Source organism: Oncorhynchus mykiss, chromosome 17 (assembly GCF_057628025.1).
Source record: "Oncorhynchus mykiss isolate SJ-2025 chromosome 17, ASM5762802v1, whole genome shotgun sequence".
Taxonomy (NCBI): Eukaryota; Metazoa; Chordata; class Actinopteri; order Salmoniformes; family Salmonidae; genus Oncorhynchus; species Oncorhynchus mykiss.
This window is the reverse complement of record NC_143038.1, coordinates 72,227,501-72,252,303: the sequence shown is the minus strand read 5'-3', so window position 1 is coordinate 72,252,303 and position 24,803 is coordinate 72,227,501. Positions and strand designations below refer to the sequence as shown.

Below are 24,803 nucleotides of genomic sequence, written 5' to 3'. Positions count from 1 at the left end.
GAGTAGATTGAATAGTTATTGTCTAGGCCTAACTCAATCACTGTTCGCAAAACAAGACTGTTCAGTGTGGTGTAGAGTAGTGATGCAGGGGTTGACTCGTAACACGTAGTCCCCACGGTTATATCCGCACGGCGGACGAGTTTAAAGGTCTTTAAATATTGTGTTGCGACGGGTTGAATAAAGAGAATACCCTAAAAAACAAATCCAATAAATGTATCATTCTTGTGCAATTTATATCTATAGGCTACGTTGAGGTTTTTCTTTCATTATTTTAGGCTATCTTAGTCGGGTTTTAGTGCATGAACCTAAACTTCAGGGCTTAACTGCACACGCGCACCAAATAGCCTACACAGCTACAATCGACTTATTTTTTGGGGAACTGGCACATTTTTTTTTACATCAGTCCACGGAGGCAAAAAAGTACATTGTCGGAGTTTAACTCAATAAGACAAAAGCTGCGGAAGGAGAATTGAAAATATTTGGTGAAGTGGTCAAACAGGATGACAGGAACTATGTTGTGTGTGGTGATGATTGTGAGGCGCTGCTATACAAATTCCACAGTCACAAGACCAGACTTCAAAATAGACCTATGGCACGTCAAGGGAACTGTCGGCTACTGTTTAGATGGGTTAAATGGAAACTGAAGTCTGGACGATGACTGTAGGTCTATAACCTTTTCACATAGCCTTAATATCAACTCCTGCAGAATTAAGCGTTTCTTGCAGTAAAATGATACACCTAAATGTAGACAGAATTTGGACTTGGTAACAGGAGTGCCAAAATATGATTTATTTCTGCATCTTGAGAGAATGCAATGCTCAATTAGATACCATCTGTAGAGGTTCTGTCTTCATTATAAAAGCTGATAGTATTTCAATCACATAAAATATGCATCGTAGCCAATCTGAAATCTTTTTTTTCCTTACAACCAGTCAAACTGATGTTATTTGGACATTTTGCACAGAAATGCTTTCCCGGATGGATTAGTAGCAATTGTGGTCGGGTACGGGTGAACAAATAGCTGACCCGCTGGAGAAACAAACAGCTGACCCGCTCACCGCTAACATAGGCCCGTAGCCTAGGCCTAACTCTATCAGCCTACATTTCTTGTTGGCCTTTTATAAACACATTTCATGCAATTCTACTTCCCTTTAATATGAATGGAGACATTGGCGGAATCTTTTTTTAATACTAGGAAATTTACAGGACAGCCTACTCTGCTGACACTGACAAACAGATCAATAAAATCTATGTTGTAGTATCCATATAAAATCTATGTTGTAGTATCCATATAAAATCTGTTGTAGTATCCATATATAATCTGTTGTAGTATCTATATAAAATCTATGTTGTAGTATCCATATAAAATCTGTTGTAGTATCCATATACAATCTGTTGTAGTATCTATATAAAATCTATGTTGTAGTATCCATATAAAATCTGTTGTAGTATCCATATATAATCTGTTGTAGTATCCATATAAAATCTATGTTGTAGTATCCATATAAAATCTGTTGTAGTATCCATATATAATCTGTTGTAGTATCCATATAAAATCTATGTTGTAGTATCCATATAAAATCTGTTGTAGTATCCATATATAATCTGTTGTAGTATCTATATTAAATCTATGTTGTAGTATCCATATAAAATCTATGTTGTAGTATCCATATAAAATCTATGTTGTAGTATCCATATAAAATCTATGTTGTAGTATCCATATATAATCTATGTTGTAGTATCCATATAAAATCTATGTTGTAGTATCCATATAAAATCTGTTGTAGTATCCATATATAATCTGTTGTAGTATCTATATTAAATCTATGTTGTAGTATCCATATAAAATCTATGTTGTAGTATCCATATAAAATCTATGTTGTAGTATCCATATAAAATCTATGTTGTAGTATCCATATATAATCTATGTTGTAGTATCCATATATAATCTATGTTGTAGTATCCATATAAAATCGGCCTACAAAAAGGGGAGACACAAATCCCATATGACCTCCATCTGACCTGGAGGAGGAAATCATTGTCCAAAAACAAACAAAAGTGGTACAGACCAAAGGACAAGGACAGTGAATATGTACACTCACCAGGGATATGGCCGATGTTCTCCGCTGGTGCCCATAAGAAAGGCCAATAAGATAGGCCAATAAGAAAGGCCAATAAGATAGGCCAATAAGACAGGCCAATAAGATAGGCCAATAAGACAGGCCAATAAGATAGGCTAATAAGAAAGGCCAATAAGATAGGCCAATAAGAAAGGCCAATAAGATAGGCCAATAAGAAAGGCCAATAAGATAGGCCAATAAGACAGGCCAATAAGATAGGCCAATAAGACAGGCCAATAAGATAGGCCAATAAGACAGGCCAATAAGACAGGCCAATAAGATAGGCCAATAAGATAGGCCAATAAGAAAGGCCAATAAGATAGGCCAATAAGACAGGCCAATAAGATAGGCCAATAAGACAGGCCAATAAGATAGGCCAATAAGATAGGCCAATAAGACAGGCCAATAAGATAGGCCAATAAGAAAGGCCAATAAGATAGGCCAATAAGACAGGCCAATAAGAAAGGCCAATAAGACAGGCCAATAAGATAGGCTAATTGGACAGGCCAATAAGATAGGCCAATAAGAAAGGCCAATAAGATAGGCCAATAAGACAGGCCAATAAGATAGGCTAATTGGACAGGCCAATAAGATAGGCCAATAAGAAAGGCCAATAAGATAGGCCAATAAGAAAGGCCAATAAGATAGGCCAATAAGAAAGGCCAATAAGATAGGCCAATAAGATAGGCCAATAAGACAGGCCAATAAGATAGGCCAATAAGACAGGCCAATAAGATAGGCCAATAAGAAAGGCCAATAAGATAGGCCAATAAGACAGGCCAATAAGATAGGCCAATAAGACAGGCCAATAAGATAGGCCAATAAGACAGGCCAATAAGATAGGCCAATAAGACAGGCCAATAAGATAGGCCAATAAGACAGGCCAATAAGATAGGCCAATAAGAAAGGCCAATTAAGATAGGCCAATAAGATAGGCCAATAAGATAGGCCAATAAGATAGGCTAATTGGACAGATTTTTTTTTTTTTTTTTTTTTTTACAGCAATAGCCATTTGCTTTCCAAACTGTTTTTCCGCAATTGTATTATTAAATATTGTGATACGCCTGGCAAGGGTCTCTTCTTTTCACTGACAAGCGCAACTCAACTATCATCTATATGGCATTTGGCCGCCGAAGTAGCGGGTCCTTCCGTCTGTAGCCTACGTGATTTAAAACAATCCACAGCTTCAACAAATTCATCTTTATTCAACAAATCTTTCTTTCTGGTGTACTAGCCTATTTTGATGTTATTTATGTATGTATAGACAGGAGTAAGCTAATTGGGCTACATAATGTTGGTAATTTAATTAAATTTACTTTAGGGAAAGCTTAGCTTCGACAGGCTCATGTTTTATCCCCACTATTTATTTGGCTGGGAAGCCGTACCCGATTATACCACCTTACTTTCACCCCTGGGTCGGCCTGATTTAGTTTATTGGTCATGTTGCATTGACTTTGATAGGCTCATGTTTTACCCCCACTATTTATTTTGCTGGGATGCCATATCGGATTGTACCACCTTTCTTTCACCCCTGGGTCGGCCTGATATAGTTTCATTGCTTTTAGCCTTATGTGCAGTGCCCCAGAGAGTGCTTGTGATGTCATCACCACTAAATCAGTGGTGGAGTGTGTGATTTATGAGTGTCAGCCTCCCCTTAGCACTTCCTCTATGGCTCCATCCCCATATCTACTCTTGTGTACTACTTAGTCTGCAATCTGTTGGCATGCATTCTAAGTAGTATGTTAGTGGAATGTTAGTAGCATGTTAGTGGTATGCTAGAAGTATGTAGGTAGTATGTTAGTAGTATGTTAGTGGTATGTTAGTAGCATGTTAGTGGTATGCTAGTAGCATGTGAGTAATATGAAAGTAGCATGTTAGTGGTATGCTAGTAGTATGTAAGTAGTATGTTAGTAGTATGTGAGTAGCATGTTAGTGAGTTAGTAGTATTTTAGGTAGTAGTATGTAAGTGAGTTAGTAGTATGTGAGTAGCATGTTAGTGAGTTAGTAGTATTTTAGGTAGTAGTATGTAAGTGAGTTAGTAGTATGTGAGTAGCATGTTAGTGAGTTAGTAGTATGTTAGTTAGTAGTTTGTTAGTTAGTGGTATGTGAGTAGTATGTAAGTAGCATGTTAAATGTATGTCAGTAGTATGTTAATAGTTTTATTTAGTAGTATGTAAATATTATGTTAGTTTGTAGTATGGGAGTAGTATGCTAAAGGAATGTGAGTAGTAGGTGAGTAGTATGTGAGTAGTGTGTGAGTAGTATGTGAGTCGTATGTTAGTAGCATGATAGTGGTATGCTAGTAGCATGTTAGTGGTATACTAGTAATATGTAAGTATTATGTTAGTAGCATGTTAGTGGTATACTAGTAATATGTAAGTATTATGTTAGTAGCATGTTAGTGGTATGTTAGTGAGTTAGTAGTATGTGAGTAGTATTTAAGTTGTATGTTAGTAGTATGTTAGTGGTATGTTAGTAGCATGTTAGTGGCATGCTAGTATTATGTAAGTAGTATGTTAGTAGTATGTTAGTGGTATGTTAGTAGCAGGTGAGTAATGTGTAAGTTGTATGTTAGTGTATACTAGTAGCATGTGAGTAATATGTAAGTAGTATGTTAGTGGTATGTTAGTGGTATGTTAGTGGTATGCTAGTAGTATGTAAGTAGTATGTTAGCGGTATGCTAGTAGCATGTGAGTAATATGTAAGTAGTATGTTAGTGGTATGTTAGTAGCATGTTAGTGGTATGCTAGTAGTATGTAAGTAGTATGTTAGTAGTATGTGTGTAGCATGTTAGTTAGTAGTATGTAAGTGAGTTAGTAGTATGTGAGTAGCATGTTAGTGAGTTAGTAGTATGTTAGTAAGTAGTTTGTTAGTTAGTGGTATGTGAGTAGTATGTAAGTAGCATGTTAAATATATTTAGGGGTTAGGGTTAGGATTAGGGTTAGGGTTAGGATTAGGGGTTAGGGTTAGGATTAGGGGTTAGGGTTAGGGTTAGGGGTTAGGGTTAAGGGTTAGGGGTTAGGGTTGCAAAATTAAGTTTAAGTTTAAAAAAAAATCCTGATTGGACAAATCTAGATTTCCTGCTTTTTCCCCTTTTGATTCTGGGAATCTTGACAAGCCTATTTCAACCTATACTACCCTGCTTCTCCAGTACCTGGACCTTTAACTACCAGCTAGCACTGTTTAATAACTGCTCTTATTTCATGCATCAACTGTCCCTCGTGATACAGTGCTACATAAAATGTAGTAGTGGCTTCCTTACCAACTGACCATAGCCACTGCCCAAACCTAAAACGGGATTGTTTGGGACGCATAATGTCCACATTCGAAGTTCCTAAACAGCCAAAAACATTCAATAAGATCCAGGGAGATGGTTTCAACAAAAAGGTTTATTCTTCTTATATCAAACAAAAAAATGATTCTCTAATCAACTTAGATCATAGATTACTTGACATATATACTGTACTGTATGTCTGTAGTGTCAAGATTATACGGCTCCCGTGTCTAGCTAGGACTCCCCTCTTCCCTCGAAGGCCCAACTTCCTGCCTTTTATCCTATCCTATCACTAACACACTTACCACAGTACAATGAATGAGCAAGAGGGGGAGCTAAAAACTACATTAATAAGAACAAAGGAATTTATCTCAATCAGGTTAAGATAAATCATAAAGGTGCCTACCTAATATGTCATCCAATACATTCATATTTAATATATTTACACAAACGTATACGGAGCTCTGTATGTTCTGTCTTTTATACAAATATGTCCAAATCGGCATTAACATAGACTATAGGTTTACCAGAGTATGGCTAATGTTTCCACCACAGGCGGCACCTTAATCAGCACTTAATAATGTCTGGAACGGAGTAAATGGAATGGTAAGGAACACATCAAACACCTGGTTTCCATGTGTTTGATGCCGTTCCACTGACTCCGTTCCAGTCATTACTGTGAGCCGTCCTCCCCTCAGCAGCCTGCTGTGGTTCTGCCTAGACCTGTGACTGCCAGGGAGCACTCTTCAACTGTCACACATGATGCCTGTGATTCAGTCAGAGTTATATAACATGTTGTTGAATTATATAACCCTCGTGTCACAGATTCAGTTTAGTCATCCCACACATTTTGTTCAGTATTCATCAGTGTGTTCCCTTTTCCTCCATTCATGCCTCAATGTACTTTCTCTTGTCAGTACCAACAACGTTCAACTAATATTAACGACGGCTGCTATGTTAGCTGGTACATGGACGCTAATGGTAACGATGAGCTAATGGTAACGATGAGCTAATGGTAGCGATGAGCTAATGGTAACGATGAGCTAATGGTAACGATGAGCTAATGGTAGTGATGAGCTAATGGTAGTGATGAGCTAATGGTAACGATGAGCTAATGGTAACAATGAGCTAATGGTAACGATGAGCTAATGGTAACGATGAGCTAATGGTAACGATGAGCTAACTGTAGTGATGAGCTAATGGTAATGATGAGCTAATGGTAATGATGAGCTAACTGTAGTGATGAGCTAACTGTAGTGATGAGCTAATGGTAATGATGAGCTAATGGTAACAATGAGCTAATGGTAGTTATGAGCTAATGGTAACGATGAGCTAATGGTAACGATGAGCTAATGGTAGTGATGAGCTAATGGTAACAATGAGCTAATGGTAATGATGAGCTAATGGTAACGATGAGCTAATGGTAACGATGAGATAATGGTAGTGATGAGCTAATGGTAATGATGAGCTAATGGTAACAATGAGCTAATGGTAGTGATGAGCTAATGGTAACGATGAGCTAGTTGTAGTGATGAGCTAGTTGCAGTGATGAGCTAATGGTAAAGATGAGCTAATGGTAGTGAGCTAATGGCAACGAGGAGCTAATGGTAACGATGAGCAAATAGTAATGATGAGCTAATAGTAACGATGAGCTAATTGTAGTGAACTAATGGTAACGATGAGCTAATGGTAGTGATGAGCTAATGGTAGTGATGAGCTAATGGTAACGATGAGCAAATGGTAATGATGAGCTAATTGTACCGATGAGCTAGTTGCAGTGATGAGCTAATGTTAATGATGAGCTAATGGTAGTGAGCTAATGGCAACGAGGAGCTAATGGTAACGATGAGCAAATAGTAATGATGAGCTAATAGCAACGATGAGCTAATTGTAGTGAACTAATGGTAACGATGAGCTAATGGTAGTGATGAGCTAATGGTAGTGATGAGCTAATGGTAATGATGAGCAAATGGTAATGATGAGCTAATGGTGACGATGAGCTAATGGTAGTGATGAGCTAATGGTAACGATAAGCTAATGGTAACCATGAGATAATGGTAGTGATGAGCTAATGGTAATGATGAGCAAATGGTAATGATGAGCTAATTGTACCGATGAGCTAATTGTAGTGTTGAGCTAATGGTAACGATGAGCTAATGGTAATGATGAGATAATGGTAGTAATGAGCTAATGGTAAGTCTCGGGGAGGACACTCTAACCACAAGGCCACTGAGTATGAAATACTAATAATAATATTATTGTAGAACCAGGAGGAAAACCAGGAGGAGAACCAGGAGGAGAACCAGGAGGAGCTCTTGAACGTATTGCTTCCTTATCCTCCAACATGTTTCAGTCCTGCCGTCTTGAATCAAACTGACAGGACAGCCACAGCATGGCTTCTTGTAATAACCTGCATCAATCCACTTATCCGCTAACTTGGGGTGTGTTCGAAATTCAATCTGGAGTGCCAGAGTGCATTCAGAGTGCCCTCTGGGCATTTGTCAAATTCAGAGCGTTTTGCTCTCTGAGCGTTCAGAGCGCACACTGGACGCTCTGGCCGAGGAGTAGGGTTCATCCGAGCGTTCAGAGAGCACACTGGATGCTCTGGCCGAGGAGTAGGGTTCATCCGAGCGTTCAGAGAGCACACTGGATGCTCTGGCCGAGGAGTAGGGTTCATCCGAGCGTTCAGAGAGCACACTGGACGCTCTGGCCGAGGAGTAGGGTTCATCCGAGCGTTCAGAGAGCACACTGGATGCTCTGGCCGAGGAGTAGGGTTCATCCGAGCGTTCAGAGAGCACACTGGACGCTCTGGCCGAGGAGTAGGGTTCATCCGAGCGTTCAGAGAGCACACTGGACGCTCTGGCCGAGGAGTAGGGTTCATCCGAGCGTTCAGAGAGCACACTGGACGCTCTGGCCGAGGAGTAGGGTTCATCCGAGCGTTCAGAGAGCACACTGGACGCTCTGGCCGAGGAGTAGGGTTCATCCGAGCGTTCAGAGAGCACACTGGATGCTCTGGCCGAGGAGTAGGGTTCATCCGAGCGTTCAGAGAGCACACTGGACGCTCTGGCCGAGGAGTAGGGTTCATCCGAGCGTTCAGAGAGCACACTGGATGCTCTGGCCGAGGAGTAGGGTTCATCCGAGCGTTCAGAGAGCACACTGGACGCTCTGGCCGAGGAGTAGGGTTCATCCGAGCGTTCAGAGAGCACACTGGATGCTCTGGCCGAGGAGTAGGGTTCATCCGAGCGTTCAGAGAGCACACTGGATGCTCTGGCCGAGGAGTAGGGTTCATCCGAGCGTTCTGGCCTCACAACGGCAGTCAAGCACCCAAGCTAACTGGCTAATGTTACCTAGCTTGCTAGCGACTTCCAGACACAAATGAGAGAACAGCTCACGCTGACCATTTTACTCCCCCTGGCAGAGCTGGTTAGGCTGTTTTCATGTTATCCAGAACGTTGGTGACTGTAACTGTGCTGCTGGCATCAATTTAAATGAGCTTTTTTTGCCGACGTTAGGGTTAGGGTTAGGGTTAGGGTTACTGCCATATCCAATGGGTGTTGAGCGTTTACTGCCATATCCAATGGGTGTTGAGCGTTTACTGCCATATCCAATGGGTGTTGAGCGTTTACTGCCATATCCAATGGGTGTTGAGCGTTTACTGCCATATCCAATGGGTGTTGAGCGTTTACTGCCATATCCAATGGGTGTTGAGCGTTTACTGCCATATCCAATGGGTGTTGAGCGTTTAGAGAGATTCAGTTTAGTCATCCCACACATTTTGTTCAGTATTCATCAGTGTGTTCCCTTTTCCTCCATTCATGCCTCAATGTACTTTCTCTTGTCAGTACCAACAACGTTCAACTAATATTAACGACGGCTGCTATGTTAGCTGGTACATGGACGCTAATGGTAACGATGAGCTAATGGTAACGATGAGCTAATGGTAGCGATGAGCTAATGGTAACGATGAGCTAATGGTAACGATGAGCTAATGGTAGTGATGAGCTAATGGTAGTGATGAGCTAATGGTAACGATGAGCTAATGGTAACAATGAGCTAATGGTAACGATGAGCTAATGGTAACGATGAGCTAATGGTAACGATGAGCTAACTGTAGTGATGAGCTAATGGTAATGATGAGCTAATGGTAATGATGAGCTAACTGTAGTGATGAGCTAACTGTAGTGATGAGCTAATGGTAATGATGAGCTAATGGTAACAATGAGCTAATGGTAACAATGAGCTAATGGTAACGATGAGCTAATGGTAACGATGAGCTAATGGTAACGATGAGCTAATGGTAGTGATGAGCTAATGGTAACAATGAGCTAATGGTAATGATGAGCTAATGGTAACGATGAGCTAATGGTAACGATGAGATAATGGTAGTGATGAGCTAATGGTAATGATGAGCTAATGGTAACAATGAGCTAATGGTAGTGATGAGCTAATGGTAACGATGAGCTAGTTGTAGTGATGAGCTAGTTGCAGTGATGAGCTAATGGTAAAGATGAGCTAATGGTAGTGAGCTAATGGCAACGAGGAGCTAATGGTAACGATGAGCAAATAGTAATGATGAGCTAATAGTAACGATGAGCTAATTGTAGTGAACTAATGGTAACGATGAGCTAATGGTAGTGATGAGCTAATGGTAGTGATGAGCTAATGGTAACGATGAGCAAATGGTAATGATGAGCTAATTGTACCGATGAGCTAGTTGCAGTGATGAGCTAATGTTAATGATGAGCTAATGGTAGTGAGCTAATGGCAACGAGGAGCTAATGGTAACGATGAGCAAATAGTAATGATGAGCTAATAGCAACGATGAGCTAATTGTAGTGAACTAATGGTAACGATGAGCTAATGGTAGTGATGAGCTAATGGTAGTGATGAGCTAATGGTAATGATGAGCAAATGGTAATGATGAGCTAATGGTGACGATGAGCTAATGGTAGTGATGAGCTAATGGTAACGATAAGCTAATGGTAACCATGAGATAATGGTAGTGATGAGCTAATGGTAATGATGAGCAAATGGTAATGATGAGCTAATTGTACCGATGAGCTAATTGTAGTGTTGAGCTAATGGTAACGATGAGCTAATGGTAATGATGAGATAATGGTAGTAATGAGCTAATGGTAAGTCTCGGGGAGGACACTCTAACCACAAGGCCACTGAGTATGAAATACTAATAATAATATTATTGTAGAACCAGGAGGAAAACCAGGAGGAGAACCAGGAGGAGAACCAGGAGGAGCTCTTGAACGTATTGCTTCCTTATCCTCCAACATGTTTCAGTCCTGCCGTCTTGAATCAAACTGACAGGACAGCCACAGCATGGCTTCTTGTAATAACCTGCATCAATCCACTTATCCGCTAACTTGGGGTGTGTTCGAAATTCAATCTGGAGTGCCAGAGTGCATTCAGAGTGCCCTCTGGGCATTTGTCAAATTCAGAGCGTTTTGCTCTCTGAGCGTTCAGAGCGCACACTGGACGCTCTGGCCGAGGAGTAGGGTTCATCCGAGCGTTCAGAGAGCACACTGGATGCTCTGGCCGAGGAGTAGGGTTCATCCGAGCGTTCAGAGAGCACACTGGATGCTCTGGCCGAGGAGTAGGGTTCATCCGAGCGTTCAGAGAGCACACTGGACGCTCTGGCCGAGGAGTAGGGTTCATCCGAGCGTTCAGAGAGCACACTGGATGCTCTGGCCGAGGAGTAGGGTTCATCCGAGCGTTCAGAGAGCACACTGGACGCTCTGGCCGAGGAGTAGGGTTCATCCGAGCGTTCAGAGAGCACACTGGATGCTCTGGCCGAGGAGTAGGGTTCATCCGAGCGTTCAGAGAGCACACTGGACGCTCTGGCCGAGGAGTAGGGTTCATCCGAGCGTTCAGAGAGCACACTGGATGCTCTGGCCGAGGAGTAGGGTTCATCCGAGCGTTCAGAGAGCACACTGGATGCTCTGGCCGAGGAGTAGGGTTCATCCGAGCGTTCAGAGAGCACACTGGACGCTCTGGCCGAGGAGTAGGGTTCATCCGAGCGTTCAGAGAGCACACTGGATGCTCTGGCCGAGGAGTAGGGTTCATCCGAGCGTTCAGAGAGCACACTGGACGCTCTGGCCGAGGAGTAGGGTTCATCCGAGCGTTCAGAGAGCACACTGGATGCTCTGGCCGAGGAGTAGGGTTCATCCGAGCGTTCAGAGAGCACACTGGATGCTCTGGCCGAGGAGTAGGGTTCATCCGAGCGTTCTGGCCTCACAACGGCAGTCAAGCACCCAAGCTAACTGGCTAATGTTACCTAGCTTGCTAGCGACTTCCAGACACAAATGAGAGAACAGCTCACGCTGACCATTTTACTCCCCCTGGCAGAGCTGGTTAGGCTGTTTTCATGTTATCCAGAACGTTGGTGACTGTAACTGTGCTGCTGGCATCAATTTAAATGAGCTTTTTTTGCTGACGTTAGGGTTAGGGTTAGGGTTAGGGTTAGGGTTACTGCCATATCCAATGGGTGTTGAGCGTTTACTGCCATATCCAATGGGTGTTGAGCGTTTACTGCCATATCCAATGGGTGTTGAGCGTTTACTGCCATATCCAATGGGTGTTGAGCGTTTACTGCCATATCCAATGGGTGTTGAGCGTTTACTGCCATATCCAATGGGTGTTGAGCGTTTACTGCCATATCCAATGGGTGTTGAGCGTTTACTGCCATATCCAATGGGTGTTGAGCGTTTACTGCCATATCCAATGGGTGTTGAGCGTTTACTGCCATATCCAATGGGTGTTGAGCGTTTACTGCCATATCCAATGGGTGTTGAGCGTTTACTGCCATATCCAATGGGTGTTGAGCGTTTACTGCCATATCCAATGGGTGTTGAGCGTTTACTGCCATATCCAATGGGTGTTGAGCGTTTACTGCCATATCCAATGGGTGTTGAGCGTTTAGAGAGATTCAGTTTAGTCATCCCACACATTTTGTTCAGTATTCATCAGTGTGTTCCCTTTTCCTCCATTCATGCCTCAATGTACTTTCTCTTGTCAGTACCAACAACGTTCAACTAATATTAACGACGGCTGCTATGTTAGCTGGTACATGGACGCTAATGGTAACGATGAGCTAATGGTAACGATGAGCTAATGGTAGCGATGAGCTAATGGTAACGATGAGCTAATGGTAACGATGAGCTAATGGTAGTGATGAGCTAATGGTAGTGATGAGCTAATGGTAACGATGAGCTAATGGTAACAATGAGCTAATGGTAACGATGAGCTAATGGTAACGATGAGCTAATGGTAACGATGAGCTAACTGTAGTGATGAGCTAATGGTAATGATGAGCTAATGGTAATGATGAGCTAACTGTAGTGATGAGCTAACTGTAGTGATGAGCTAATGGTAATGATGAGCTAATGGTAACAATGAGCTAATGGTAGTTATGAGCTAATGGTAACGATGAGCTAATGGTAACGATGAGCTAATGGTAGTGATGAGCTAATGGTAACAATGAGCTAATGGTAATGATGAGCTAATGGTAACGATGAGCTAATGGTAACGATGAGATAATGGTAGTGATGAGCTAATGGTAATGATGAGCTAATGGTAACAATGAGCTAATGGTAGTGATGAGCTAATGGTAACGATGAGCTAGTTGTAGTGATGAGCTAGTTGCAGTGATGAGCTAATGGTAAAGATGAGCTAATGGTAGTGAGCTAATGGCAACGAGGAGCTAATGGTAACGATGAGCAAATAGTAATGATGAGCTAATAGTAACGAGGAGCTAATTGTAGTGAACTAATGGTAACGATGAGCTAATGGTAGTGATGAGCTAATGGTAGTGATGAGCTAATGGTAACGATGAGCAAATGGTAATGATGAGCTAATTGTACCGATGAGCTAGTTGCAGTGATGAGCTAATGTTAATGATGAGCTAATGGTAGTGAGCTAATGGCAACGAGGAGCTAATGGTAACGATGAGCAAATAGTAATGATGAGCTAATAGCAACGATGAGCTAATTGTAGTGAACTAATGGTAACGATGAGCTAATGGTAGTGATGAGCTAATGGTAGTGATGAGCTAATGGTAATGATGAGCAAATGGTAATGATGAGCTAATGGTGACGATGAGCTAATGGTAGTGATGAGCTAATGGTAACGATAAGCTAATGGTAACCATGAGATAATGGTAGTGATGAGCTAATGGTAATGATGAGCAAATGGTAATGATGAGCTAATTGTACCGATGAGCTAATTGTAGTGTTGAGCTAATGGTAACGATGAGCTAATGGTAATGATGAGATAATGGTAGTAATGAGCTAATGGTAAGTCTCGGGGAGGACACTCTAACCACAAGGCCACTGAGTATGAAATACTAATAATAATATTATTGTAGAACCAGGAGGAAAACCAGGAGGAGAACCAGGAGGAGAACCAGGAGGAGCTCTTGAACGTATTGCTTCCTTATCCTCCAACATGTTTCAGTCCTGCCGTCTTGAATCAAACTGACAGGACAGCCACAGCATGGCTTCTTGTAATAACCTGCATCAATCCACTTATCCGCTAACTTGGGGTGTGTTCGAAATTCAATCTGGAGTGCCAGAGTGCATTCAGAGTGCCCTCTGGGCATTTGTCAAATTCAGAGCGTTTTGCTCTCTGAGCGTTCAGAGCGCACACTGGACGCTCTGGCCGAGGAGTAGGGTTCATCCGAGCGTTCAGAGAGCACACTGGATGCTCTGGCCGAGGAGTAGGGTTCATCCGAGCGTTCAGAGAGCACACTGGATGCTCTGGCCGAGGAGTAGGGTTCATCCGAGCGTTCAGAGAGCACACTGGACGCTCTGGCCGAGGAGTAGGGTTCATCCGAGCGTTCAGAGAGCACACTGGATGCTCTGGCCGAGGAGTAGGGTTCATCCGAGCGTTCAGAGAGCACACTGGACGCTCTGGCCGAGGAGTAGGGTTCATCCGAGCGTTCAGAGAGCACACTGGATGCTCTGGCCGAGGAGTAGGGTTCATCCGAGCGTTCAGAGAGCACACTGGACGCTCTGGCCGAGGAGTAGGGTTCATCCGAGCGTTCAGAGAGCACACTGGATGCTCTGGCCGAGGAGTAGGGTTCATCCGAGCGTTCAGAGAGCACACTGGATGCTCTGGCCGAGGAGTAGGGTTCATCCGAGCGTTCAGAGAGCACACTGGACGCTCTGGCCGAGGAGTAGGGTTCATCCGAGCGTTCAGAGAGCACACTGGATGCTCTGGCCGAGGAGTAGGGTTCATCCGAGCGTTCAGAGAGCACACTGGACGCTCTGGCCGAGGAGTAGGGTTCATCCGAGCGTTCAGAGAGCACACTGGATGCTCTGGCCGAGGAGTAGGGTTCATCCGAGCGTTCAGAGAGCACACTGGATGCTCTGGCCGAGGAGTAGGGTTCATCCGAGCGTTCTGGCCTCACAACGGCAGTCAAGCACCCAAGCTAACTGGCTAATGTTACCTAGCTTGCTAGCGACTTCCAGACACAAATGAGAGAACAGCTCACGCTGACCATTTTACTCCCCCTGGCAGAGCTGGTTAGGCTGTTTTCATGTTATCCAGAACGTTGGTGACTGTAACTGTGCTGCTGGCATCAATTTAAATGAGCTTTTTTTGCTGACGTTAGGGTTAGGGTTAGGGTTAGGGTTAGGGTTACTGCCATATCCAATGGGTGTTGAGCGTTTACTGCCATATCCAATGGGTGTTGAGCGTTTACTGCCATATCCAATGGGTGTTGAGCGTTTACTGCCATATCCAATGGGTGTTGAGCGTTTACTGCCATATCCAATGGGTGTTGAGCGTTTACTGCCATATCCAATGGGTGTTGAGCGTTTACTGCCATATCCAATGGGTGTTGAGCGTTTACTGCCATATCCAATGGGTGTTGAGCGTTTACTGCCATATCCAATGGGTGTTGAGCGTTTACTGCCATATCCAATGGGTGTTGAGCGTTTACTGCCATATCCAATGGGTGTTGAGCGTTTACTGCCATATCCAATGGGTGTTGAGCGTTTACTGCCATATCCAATGGGTGTTGAGCGTTTACTGCCATATCCAATGGGTGTTGAGCGTTTACTGCCATATTCAATGGGTGTTGAGCGTTAGTAAATGAATCAGTTATTCTGCGCTCTGGCACACTCAGACGAGAGTGCTCTGAAATTAGAGTAGATAGCCAGAGCGCATTTACCAACGCACCCGTATTTGTACTATATTTTTCTAAGCCATTGGAATGCATTGATGTGAGCCATTAAAACATACAAAATAGTGAAGAGTGAAAGCCTGTCATTATTTTTTATACCATTTTTTTTCATACCTCTTAGCCTTGTTTACCCTGTCTGTCTCTTGTCTCTGTGCATCTCTTTGTCTCTCTGTCTCTCTTTGTCTCTCTCCCGCTCCCGCTCTCCCTCTGTTCTCTTGTCTTCTCTTCTTTCTCGCTAATCTTGCTGCTGTGATGGCACACTGTGGAATTTCACCCTGTAGATATGGGAGTTTATCAAAATTGGATTTGTTTTCGAATTCTTTGTGGATCTGTGTAATCTGAGGGAAATATGTCTCTCTAATATGGTCATACATTGGGCAGGAGGTTAGGAAGTGCAGCTCAGTTTCCACCTCATTTTGTGGGCAGTGAGCACATAGCCTGTCTTCTCTTGAGAGCCATGTCTGCCTACGGCTGCCTTTCTCAATAGCAAGGCTATGCTCACTGAGTCTGTACATAGTCAAAGCTTTCCATAATTTTGGGTCTCTCTCTCTCTCTCTCTCTCTCTGCTGTCTCTCTCCTCTCGCTGTTCTCTCTCTCTCTCTCTCTCTCTCTCTCTGCTGTCTCTCTCCTCTCGCTGTTCTCTCTCTCTCTCTCTCTCTCTCTCTCTCTCTGCTGTCTCTCTCCTCTCGCTGTTCTCTCTCTCTCTCTCTCTCTCTCTCTTTCTCTTTGTCTCTCTCTCTGCTGTCTCTCTCCTCTCGCTGCTCTCTCTCTCTCTCTCTCTCTCTCTCTCTCCTGTCTCTCTCTCTCTGCTGTCTCTCCTCTCGCTGTTCTCTCTCTCTCTCTCTCTCTCTCTGCTGTCTCTCTCTCTATCTCTCTCCTCTCGCTGTTCTCTCTCGACTCAGGTGTTCAGTGTCACAGCTATGAACTGCTCTTCCACCAGGTTGTGTGTTTATTTGCCTGTAGGGTTTCATGTACTGCTCTCCTCTCATACATACTGTAGGGTTTCATGTACGGCTCTCCTCTCATACATACTGTAGGGTTTCATGTACGGCTCTCCTCTCGTACATACTGTAGGGTTTCATGTACTGCTCTCCTCTCATACATACTGTTGGGTTTCATGTACTGCTCTCCTCTCATACATACTGTAGGGTTTCATGTACTGCTCTCCTCTCATATATACTGTAGGGTTTCATGTACTGCTCTCCTCTCATACATACTATAGGGTTTCATGTACTGCTCTCCTCTCATACATACTGTAGGGTTTCATGTACTGCTCTTCTCTCATACATACTGTACTATACACAACTCTTCTCTCCTCATTCCCTCCCCTCTTCGCTCTGTCTCACCAGAATAAAATAACTTGCACATGTCGTTTTGCCGTAACATCAGCTGTTGTTAAATGACTGTTGTTGAGCTGTGGGGGCCAATGACATGACAGCTTCATGCTCTGCTAAATGTAACACGTATTCTGATTCTTTATTGTGTTGCCACAGTTACACACACATAATTTTTTTTACTCACACAACACCTTCTTTTTTGGTTGTATTGTTGGTATATAGTTGTATTTTAAATGTGTGTGACTTTCCTTGTCTATCAGTGGTTTTTTTTGTTACTTGTCAAGTTTTGTGTTTTTTTTTTGTGGACCCCGGGAAGAGTAGTTGCAGCTTCTGAAAAAAATAGAATAGGGCTCCTAATAAACACACACCGAACAATACACCAGCCAGCCTCATAGTGACGGCATCTAGCATGTAACATGTACTGCACTGTACTGATACAGATACACCAGCCAGCCTCATTTTTATTTAACAAGGCAAGTCAGTTAAGAACAAATTCTTGTTTTTAATGACGGTCTAGGAACAGTGGGTTAACTGGTCTAGGAACAGTGAGTTAACTGGTCTAGGAACAGTGAGTTAACTGGTCTAGGAACAGTGGGTTAACTGGTCTAGGAACAGTGGGTTAACTGGTCTAGGAACAGTGGGTTAACTGGCCTAGGAACAGTGGGTTAACTGGTCTAGGAATAGTGGTTTAACTGCCTGTTCAGGGGCAGCTCAGGGGTTTGAACTTGCAACCTTCCGGTTACTAGTCCAACGCTCTAACCACTAGGCTACCCTGCCAGCCCTCATAGTGACTGCATCGTGTTACATCTAGCATGTAACATCTAACACCTGTACTTTCCTGTGGTCGTTGATACAGATACACCAGCCAGCCTCACAGTGACGCCATCATGCTCGACCACGAGGACAGTTTCTGGTGTCAGGCACTGGAAGACCTGGAGACCTGTGGACAGTCTGAGCTCCTCAGAGAGATAGAGGTATACTACCTTAACTTATCTGGTTAAAAATAAAGGCAAGCAATCCTTTACACTCACAGCCCGTAATACAGGTTGAAAACGGTAGATTTGGCCTCCGTCTAAGGCACTGCATCGCAGTGTTGATGCGTTACGACAGCCTTGGGCTCGATCCCAGTGTCAAAGCCGGCCGTGACATCGAGTCCCATAGGGCGGCGCACAGTTGGCCCAGCGTCGCCCGGATATCAGTTAGCATAGCATCTATTGTTGCTTTATATATCAGTTAGCATAGCATCTATTGTTGCTTTATATATCAGTTAGCATAGCATCTATTGTTGCTTTATATATCAGTTAGCATAGCATCTATTGTTGCTTTATATATCAGTTAGCATAGCATCTATTGTTGCTTTATATATCAGTTAGCATAGCATCTAGTGTTGCTTTATATATCAGTTAGCATAGCATATATTGTTGCTTTATATATCAGTTAGCATAGCATCTATGGTTGCTTTATATATCAGTTAGCATAGCATATATTGTTGATTTATATATCAGTTAGCATAGCATCTATTGTTGCTTTATATATCAGTTAGCATAGCATCTATTGTTGCTTTATATATCAGTTAGCATAGCATCTATTGTTGCTTTATATATCACTTAGCATAGCATCTATTGTTGCTTTATATATAGTTAACGTAGCATCTATGGTTGCTTTATATATCACTTAGCATAGCATCTATTGTTGCTTTATATATCAGTTAGCATAGCATCTATTGTAACTTTATATATCAGTTAGCATAGCATCTGTTGTTGCTTTATATATCAGTTAGCATAGCATCTATTGTTGCTTTATATATCAGTTAGCATAGCATCTATTGTTGCTTTATATATCAGTTAGCATAGCATATATTGTTGCTTTATATATCAGTTAGCATAGCATCTATTGTTGCTTTATATATCAGTTAGAATAGCATCGATGGTTGCTTTATATATCAGTTAGCATAGCATCTATGGTTGCTTTATATATAGTTAACGTAGCATCTATGGTTGCTTTATATATCAGTTAACATAGCATCTATGGTTGCTTTATATATAGTTAACATAGCATCTATGGTTGCTTTATATATCAGTTAGCATAGCATCTATTATTACTTTATTTACAGTGTATTCGGAAAGTATTCAGCATTCTAAAAGGTTTTAAGACATTTCTGCATATTTATTAAAAATAAAAAACATATACCTTATTCAGACCCATTGATATGAGACTTGAAATTGAGTTCAGGTGCATCCTGTTTCTATTGATCATACTTGAGATGTTTCTACGACTTGATTGGAGTCCACCTGTGGTGAATACAATTGATTGGGCATGATTTGGAAAGGCATGTCTATGTAAGGTCTCACAGCTGACAGTGTATGTTAGAGCAAAAACCCAATTGATGATGGAAAAAAATGATTCAATTCATTTTAGAATAAGGCTGTAACGTAACAAAATGTTTTTAAAAAGTCAAGGGGGCTGAATACTTTCCCAATGCACTGTATGTAATTCAGGGCTCATCTGTAAAATAGACAGACCTTGGTCTCAGTATGACTCCCTGATTAAATAAAGGTTGAATAAATAAAGAACTACACTCTACTATTTCCTCTACTCTACTCTACTCTACTCTACTCTACTCTACTCTACTCTACTCTACTCTACTCTACTATACTCTACTATTTCCTCTACTCTAATATACTATACGCTACTATACTATACTCTACTCTACCATACTATACTCTACTCTACTCTACCATACTCTACTCTACTCTACTATACGCCACTCTAATATACTCTACTACACTGTACTATACTATACCCTACTCTACTATACTATACTATGCCATACTCTACTATACTCTAATATGCTCTACTATACTATACTCTACTCTGCTCTACTATACTATGCCATACTCTATTATACTATACTATGCTCTACTCCACTATACTCTACTCTACTATACTCTACTCTACTATACTCTGCTATACTCTACTATCCCATACTCTACTATACTATACTATACTCTACTCTACTTTGTACTCTACTCTACTATTTCCTCTACTCTACTCTTTACTATACTCTACTATACTCTTCTCTACTCTTTACTCTACTCTTCACTTTACTTGACTCTTTACTCTTCTCTACTCTTTACTCTACTCTACTCTACTCTTTACTATACTCTACTCTTTACTCTACTCTACTCGTTACTCTTCTCTACTCTACTCTTTACTCTACTCTACTCTTTACTCTTCTCTACTCTACTCTTTACTATACTCTACTTTACTCTTTACTCTACTTTACTCTTTACTCTACTCTACTCTTTACTCTTCTTTACTCTACTCTACTCTTTACTCTTCTCTACTCTACTCTTTACTCTACTCTACTCTTTACTCTTCTCTACTCTACTCTTTACTATACTCTACTTTACTCTTTACTCTACTCTACTCTTTACTCTTCTCTACTCTACTCTTTACTCTTCTCTACTCTACTCTTTACTATACTCTACTTTACTCTTTACTCTACTCTTTACTCTACTTTACTCTTTACTCTACTCTTCACTTTACTCTACTCATTATTTTACTCTGCTCTTTACTCTACTTGACTCTTTACTCTACTTGACTCTTTACTCTGCTCTTTACTCTTTACTCTACTCTTTACTATACTCTACTTTACTCTATTCTTTACTCTACTTTACTCTTTACTCTTTACTATACTCTACTTTACTCTTTACTCTACACTTTACGCTTTACTCTACTCTACTTTACTCTTTACTCTACTCTTTACTATACTATACTTTACTCTTTACTATACTCTACTTTACTCTTTACTCTACACTTTACTCTTTACTATACTATACTCTACTTTACTCTTTACTCTATAATTTTCTTTACTCTACTCTACTCTCTACTGTCTACTGTTTACTCTTTACTCATTACTCTACGTTTTACTCTACTCTCTACTCTCTACTCTACTTGTGATAATGCCAGAGAAGCCGGTGTTTGGAGGATATATTGGCACGGATGTTGTTAGGCCTGTGACAAAGTTGACATATTGATCGACACATTTTAATTTATATACTTATATATTTTATATATTTTTTTATCTACTCTACTCTCTCTGTAGGCATCTATTATGACGGGCAGTGCCATCAGTATTGGGGTGGATGGTAACAAGTCCCATGGCCTCCCCCACCCTGGAGACCCCGTCTGCCAGCCTCGCATCAGCCCTCTGCGGAGGAGCTCCCTCCAGCACCACGATGCCAAGACCCACCTGCACCAGGAGGCCCACCTCCACCAGGGGGCCCACCTGCACCCGGAGGCCCATCTGCACCCGGAGGCCCAACTCCTGCATCACGAGGCCAGAACCCAGCTGCATCACGAGGCCAGGGCAAAGAACACACTCCGGGTGTCTGAGAAGACCTGGGAGTCTCGTAGGATCAAGGAAGAGATGCAGGAGATCCTCTCCCCTACCCCTCTGGAGCTACACAAGGTGACTGCCATACCCACCAGTGAGAGCTATCCTCCTGTAGGTTTTAACTACAAAAGGTTTGGAGTGGAAACCTACTGTAGGGTGGCTCTCCTGTAACAGGGTTGGAGTTAAAACCTACAGGAGGGAATCTCTCCAGGAACAAGGTTGGAGTTAAAACCTACAGGAGGGGATATCTCCAGGAACAGGGTTGGAGTTAAAACCTACAGGAGGGTATCTCTTCAGGAACAGGGTTGGAGTTAAAACCTACAGGAGGGTCTCTCCAGGAACAGGGTTGGAGTGAAAACCTACAGGAGGGTATCTCTTCAGGAACAGGGTTGGAGTTAAAACCTACTGTAGGGTAGCTCTCCAGGAACAGGGTTGGAGTTCAAACCTACAGAACATTAACTTTCTAGGAACCTTGGTTGGAGTTAAAACCTACAGGAGGTTAGCTCTCCAGGAACAGGGTTGGACTGAAAACCTACAGGAGGTTAACTTTCTAGGAACAGAGTTGGAGTGAAAACCTACAGGAGGGTAGCTCTCCAGGAACAGGGTTGGAATTAAAACCTAGAGGAGGGTAGCTCTCCAGGAACAGGGTTGGAGTTAAAACCTACAGGAGGTTAGCTCTCCAGGAACAGGGTTGGAGTTAAAACCTACAGGAGGGTAGCTCACCAGGAACAGGGTTGGAGTTAAAACCTACAGGAGGTTAGCTCTCCAGGAACAGGGTTGGAGTGAAAACCTACAGGAGGGTAGCTCTCCAGGAACAGGGTTGGAGTTAAAACCTACAGGAAGTTAGCTCTCCAGGAACAGGGTTGGAGTGAAAACCTACAGGAGGGTAGCTCTCCAGGAACAGGGTTGGAGTGAAAACCTACAGGAGGGTAGTCTCCAGGAACAGGGTTGGAGTTAAAACCTACAGGAAGGTATCTCTCCAGGAACAGGGTTGGAGTGAAAACCTACAGGAGGGTAGTCTCCAGGAACAGGGTTGGAGTTAAAACCTACAGGAAGGTATCTCTCCAGGAACAGGGTTGGAGAGCCCGGCACCACTGGAACCTGACCACCGTGTTCTGACGAGGTCTAGACAGTGTAACACATCACTGTAATCAATAATAGATCAATACATGCATTATTGAGCAACAACACTCTTATTGATTGATCGGCTTGTGTACCCTGCTCTCCCGTGTCAGACCAACCTGCCTGCTGTAACTTTTCTCATGGCGGATATTACTGAGGAAGGTTTTACTCGCAGTGATCGTGATGGCTATTGCACCTTGAATCCACGTATTGTATCGTACGTCGGCTAAATGACTGTAAATGCAGTCTTCAATAAGAGTGTCTGTCAGCTAAATAAACTAACTGTAAATTAAGTCTTCAATAAGAGTGTCTGTCAGCTAAATAAACTAACTGTAAATGAAGTCTTCAATAAGAGTGTCTGTCAGCTAAATAAACTAACTCTAAATGAAGTCTTCAATAAGAGTGTCTGTCAGCTAAATAAACTAACTGTAAATGAAGTCTTCAATAAGAGTGTCTGTCAGCTAAATAAACTAACTCTAAATGAAGTCTTCAATAAGAGTGTCTGTCAGCTAAATAAACTAACTGTAAATGAAGTCTTCAATAAGAGTGTCTGTCAGCTAAATAAACTAACTCTAAATGAAGTCTTCAATAAGAGTGTCTGTCAGCTAAATAAACTAACTGTAAATGACTGTAAATAAGAGTGTCTGTCAGCTAAATAAACTAACTGTAAATGAAGTCTTCAATAAGAGTGTCTGTCAGCTAAATAAACTAACTGTAAATGACTGTAAATTTGAGTGTCTGTCAGCTAAATAAACTAACTGTAAATGAAGTCTTCAATAAGAGTGTCTGTCAGCTAAATAAACTAACTCTAAATGAAAGGTTACACCATATAATAAACTGGGTGGTTCGAGCCCTGAATGCTGATTGGCTGACAGCTGTGGTACACCAGAGCGTATACCACGGGTATGACAAAGCATTTCTTTTTACAGCTCTAATGACGTTGGTAACCAGTTTATAATAGCAATAAGTCACCTCGGGGGTTTGTGGTATTTGGCCAATGTACCACGGCTAAGGGCTGTATCCAGGATTTCTGCATTGCGCCGCACGTAAGAACAGCCCTTAGTCGTGGTACATTGGCCATATACCACACCCCCTCGGGCCTTATTATAAACCGGGTAGTTTGGGTCCTGGATGCTGATTGGCCGAAACAGCAATCCAGCTGTGTATATCAGACAATATACCGCGGGTATGACACACAACTACTTGTTTACTGTTCTGTTTATGGTAGTAACTGGGGTTTGTGGTCTAGCCAATATACCACTACCAAGGTCTGAATCCTAAGAATAGTCTTGAAGCTACATATGTAGCCTTGAAACTATGTGTTTGCAGCTCTAAACTAACAAGCTAAATTAACTAACAGGTTGTAACTCTGTGTTCACAGCTCTAAACTAACAGGTTAAATTAACTAACGGGTTGTAATTCCCCAGGTGACGGTGATGAAGGATCCAGAGAGCGATGACTTCGGCTTCAGCGTCTCCGACGGGTTCCTGGAGAAAGGTGTTTACGTCAACATGATCCGTCCAGAGGGCCCAGCAGACCGCGCAGGCCTGAAACCATATGACAGGATCCTTCAGGTGTTCACTCTCCCTGTACCTATCCCCCCAGCCTGTACCTACTCACCCAGCTTGTGCCTGCCTGCCTGCCTAGAGAGAGACGGAGGAGTGAGGAGACAGAGTGAGAGGCAGAGGAGTGAGAGGCAGAGGAGTGAGAGACAGGCGTGAGAGACAGAGAGAGAAAGAGGAGTGAGAGGAGTGCGAGGCAGAGGAGTGAGAGACAGAGGAGTGAGAGACAGGCATGAGAGACAGAGAGAGAAAGAGGAGTGCGAGGCAGAGGAGTGAGAGACAGAGGAGTGAGAGACAGGCATGAGAGACAGAGAGAGAAAGAGGAGTGAGAGGCAGAGGGGGGAGAGACAGAGAGAACCCTGCCAGTGCTAGTATCTGTAAGTAGTGTTTGACCTTCCAGCCCGTGTCCATTACACAAGTTACCAACGGCTGAAGCTATGATGTTGAAATGCCTATTTACTCTGTTCCATATAAGTAGTGTTTGTTCATGCCTGACACCCAGCCAGCAGGTTAAATATAAACTGCTGTGAGATAGATAGGTAGGTAAGGGGTGGAGAGGAAGTCATAGACAAAGGCCCGTTTATCACGCCAAGGTTGGACAGAGTTCAAATGTGACTCTGCCGAGTGTCACAAGGAGCGGAACAGGTGAAAACCCATGAGCAGAAGAGGAGACCGGGATGAGGTAACCAAAGTATTTATTGAAACGGGGGGGGTTGCAGGAAACCTGGTGTGGAGGCTAAGGCTGGAGCGAGAGGTGTTAGGACAGGGAAAGCAGATCCGGAGGGGAATCG

General features: G+C 42.6%; 1 protein-coding gene across 1 annotated transcript in view; it reads left to right on the top strand.

Annotated features, from left to right (window-relative positions):
• LOC110494809 (glutamate receptor-interacting protein 2-like) overlaps window positions 1-24,803 on the top strand; it is a 182,387-nt gene that overhangs the window by 153,122 nt on the left and 4,462 nt on the right. The window contains exons 21-23 of the mRNA XM_036948442.2: window positions 17,786-17,903; window positions 21,038-21,403; window positions 23,878-24,024. Of these exons, the coding sequence (XP_036804337.2) occupies window positions 17,786-17,903; window positions 21,038-21,403; window positions 23,878-24,024 (631 nt within the window). The remainder of the gene's footprint in view (window positions 1-17,785; window positions 17,904-21,037; window positions 21,404-23,877; window positions 24,025-24,803) is intronic.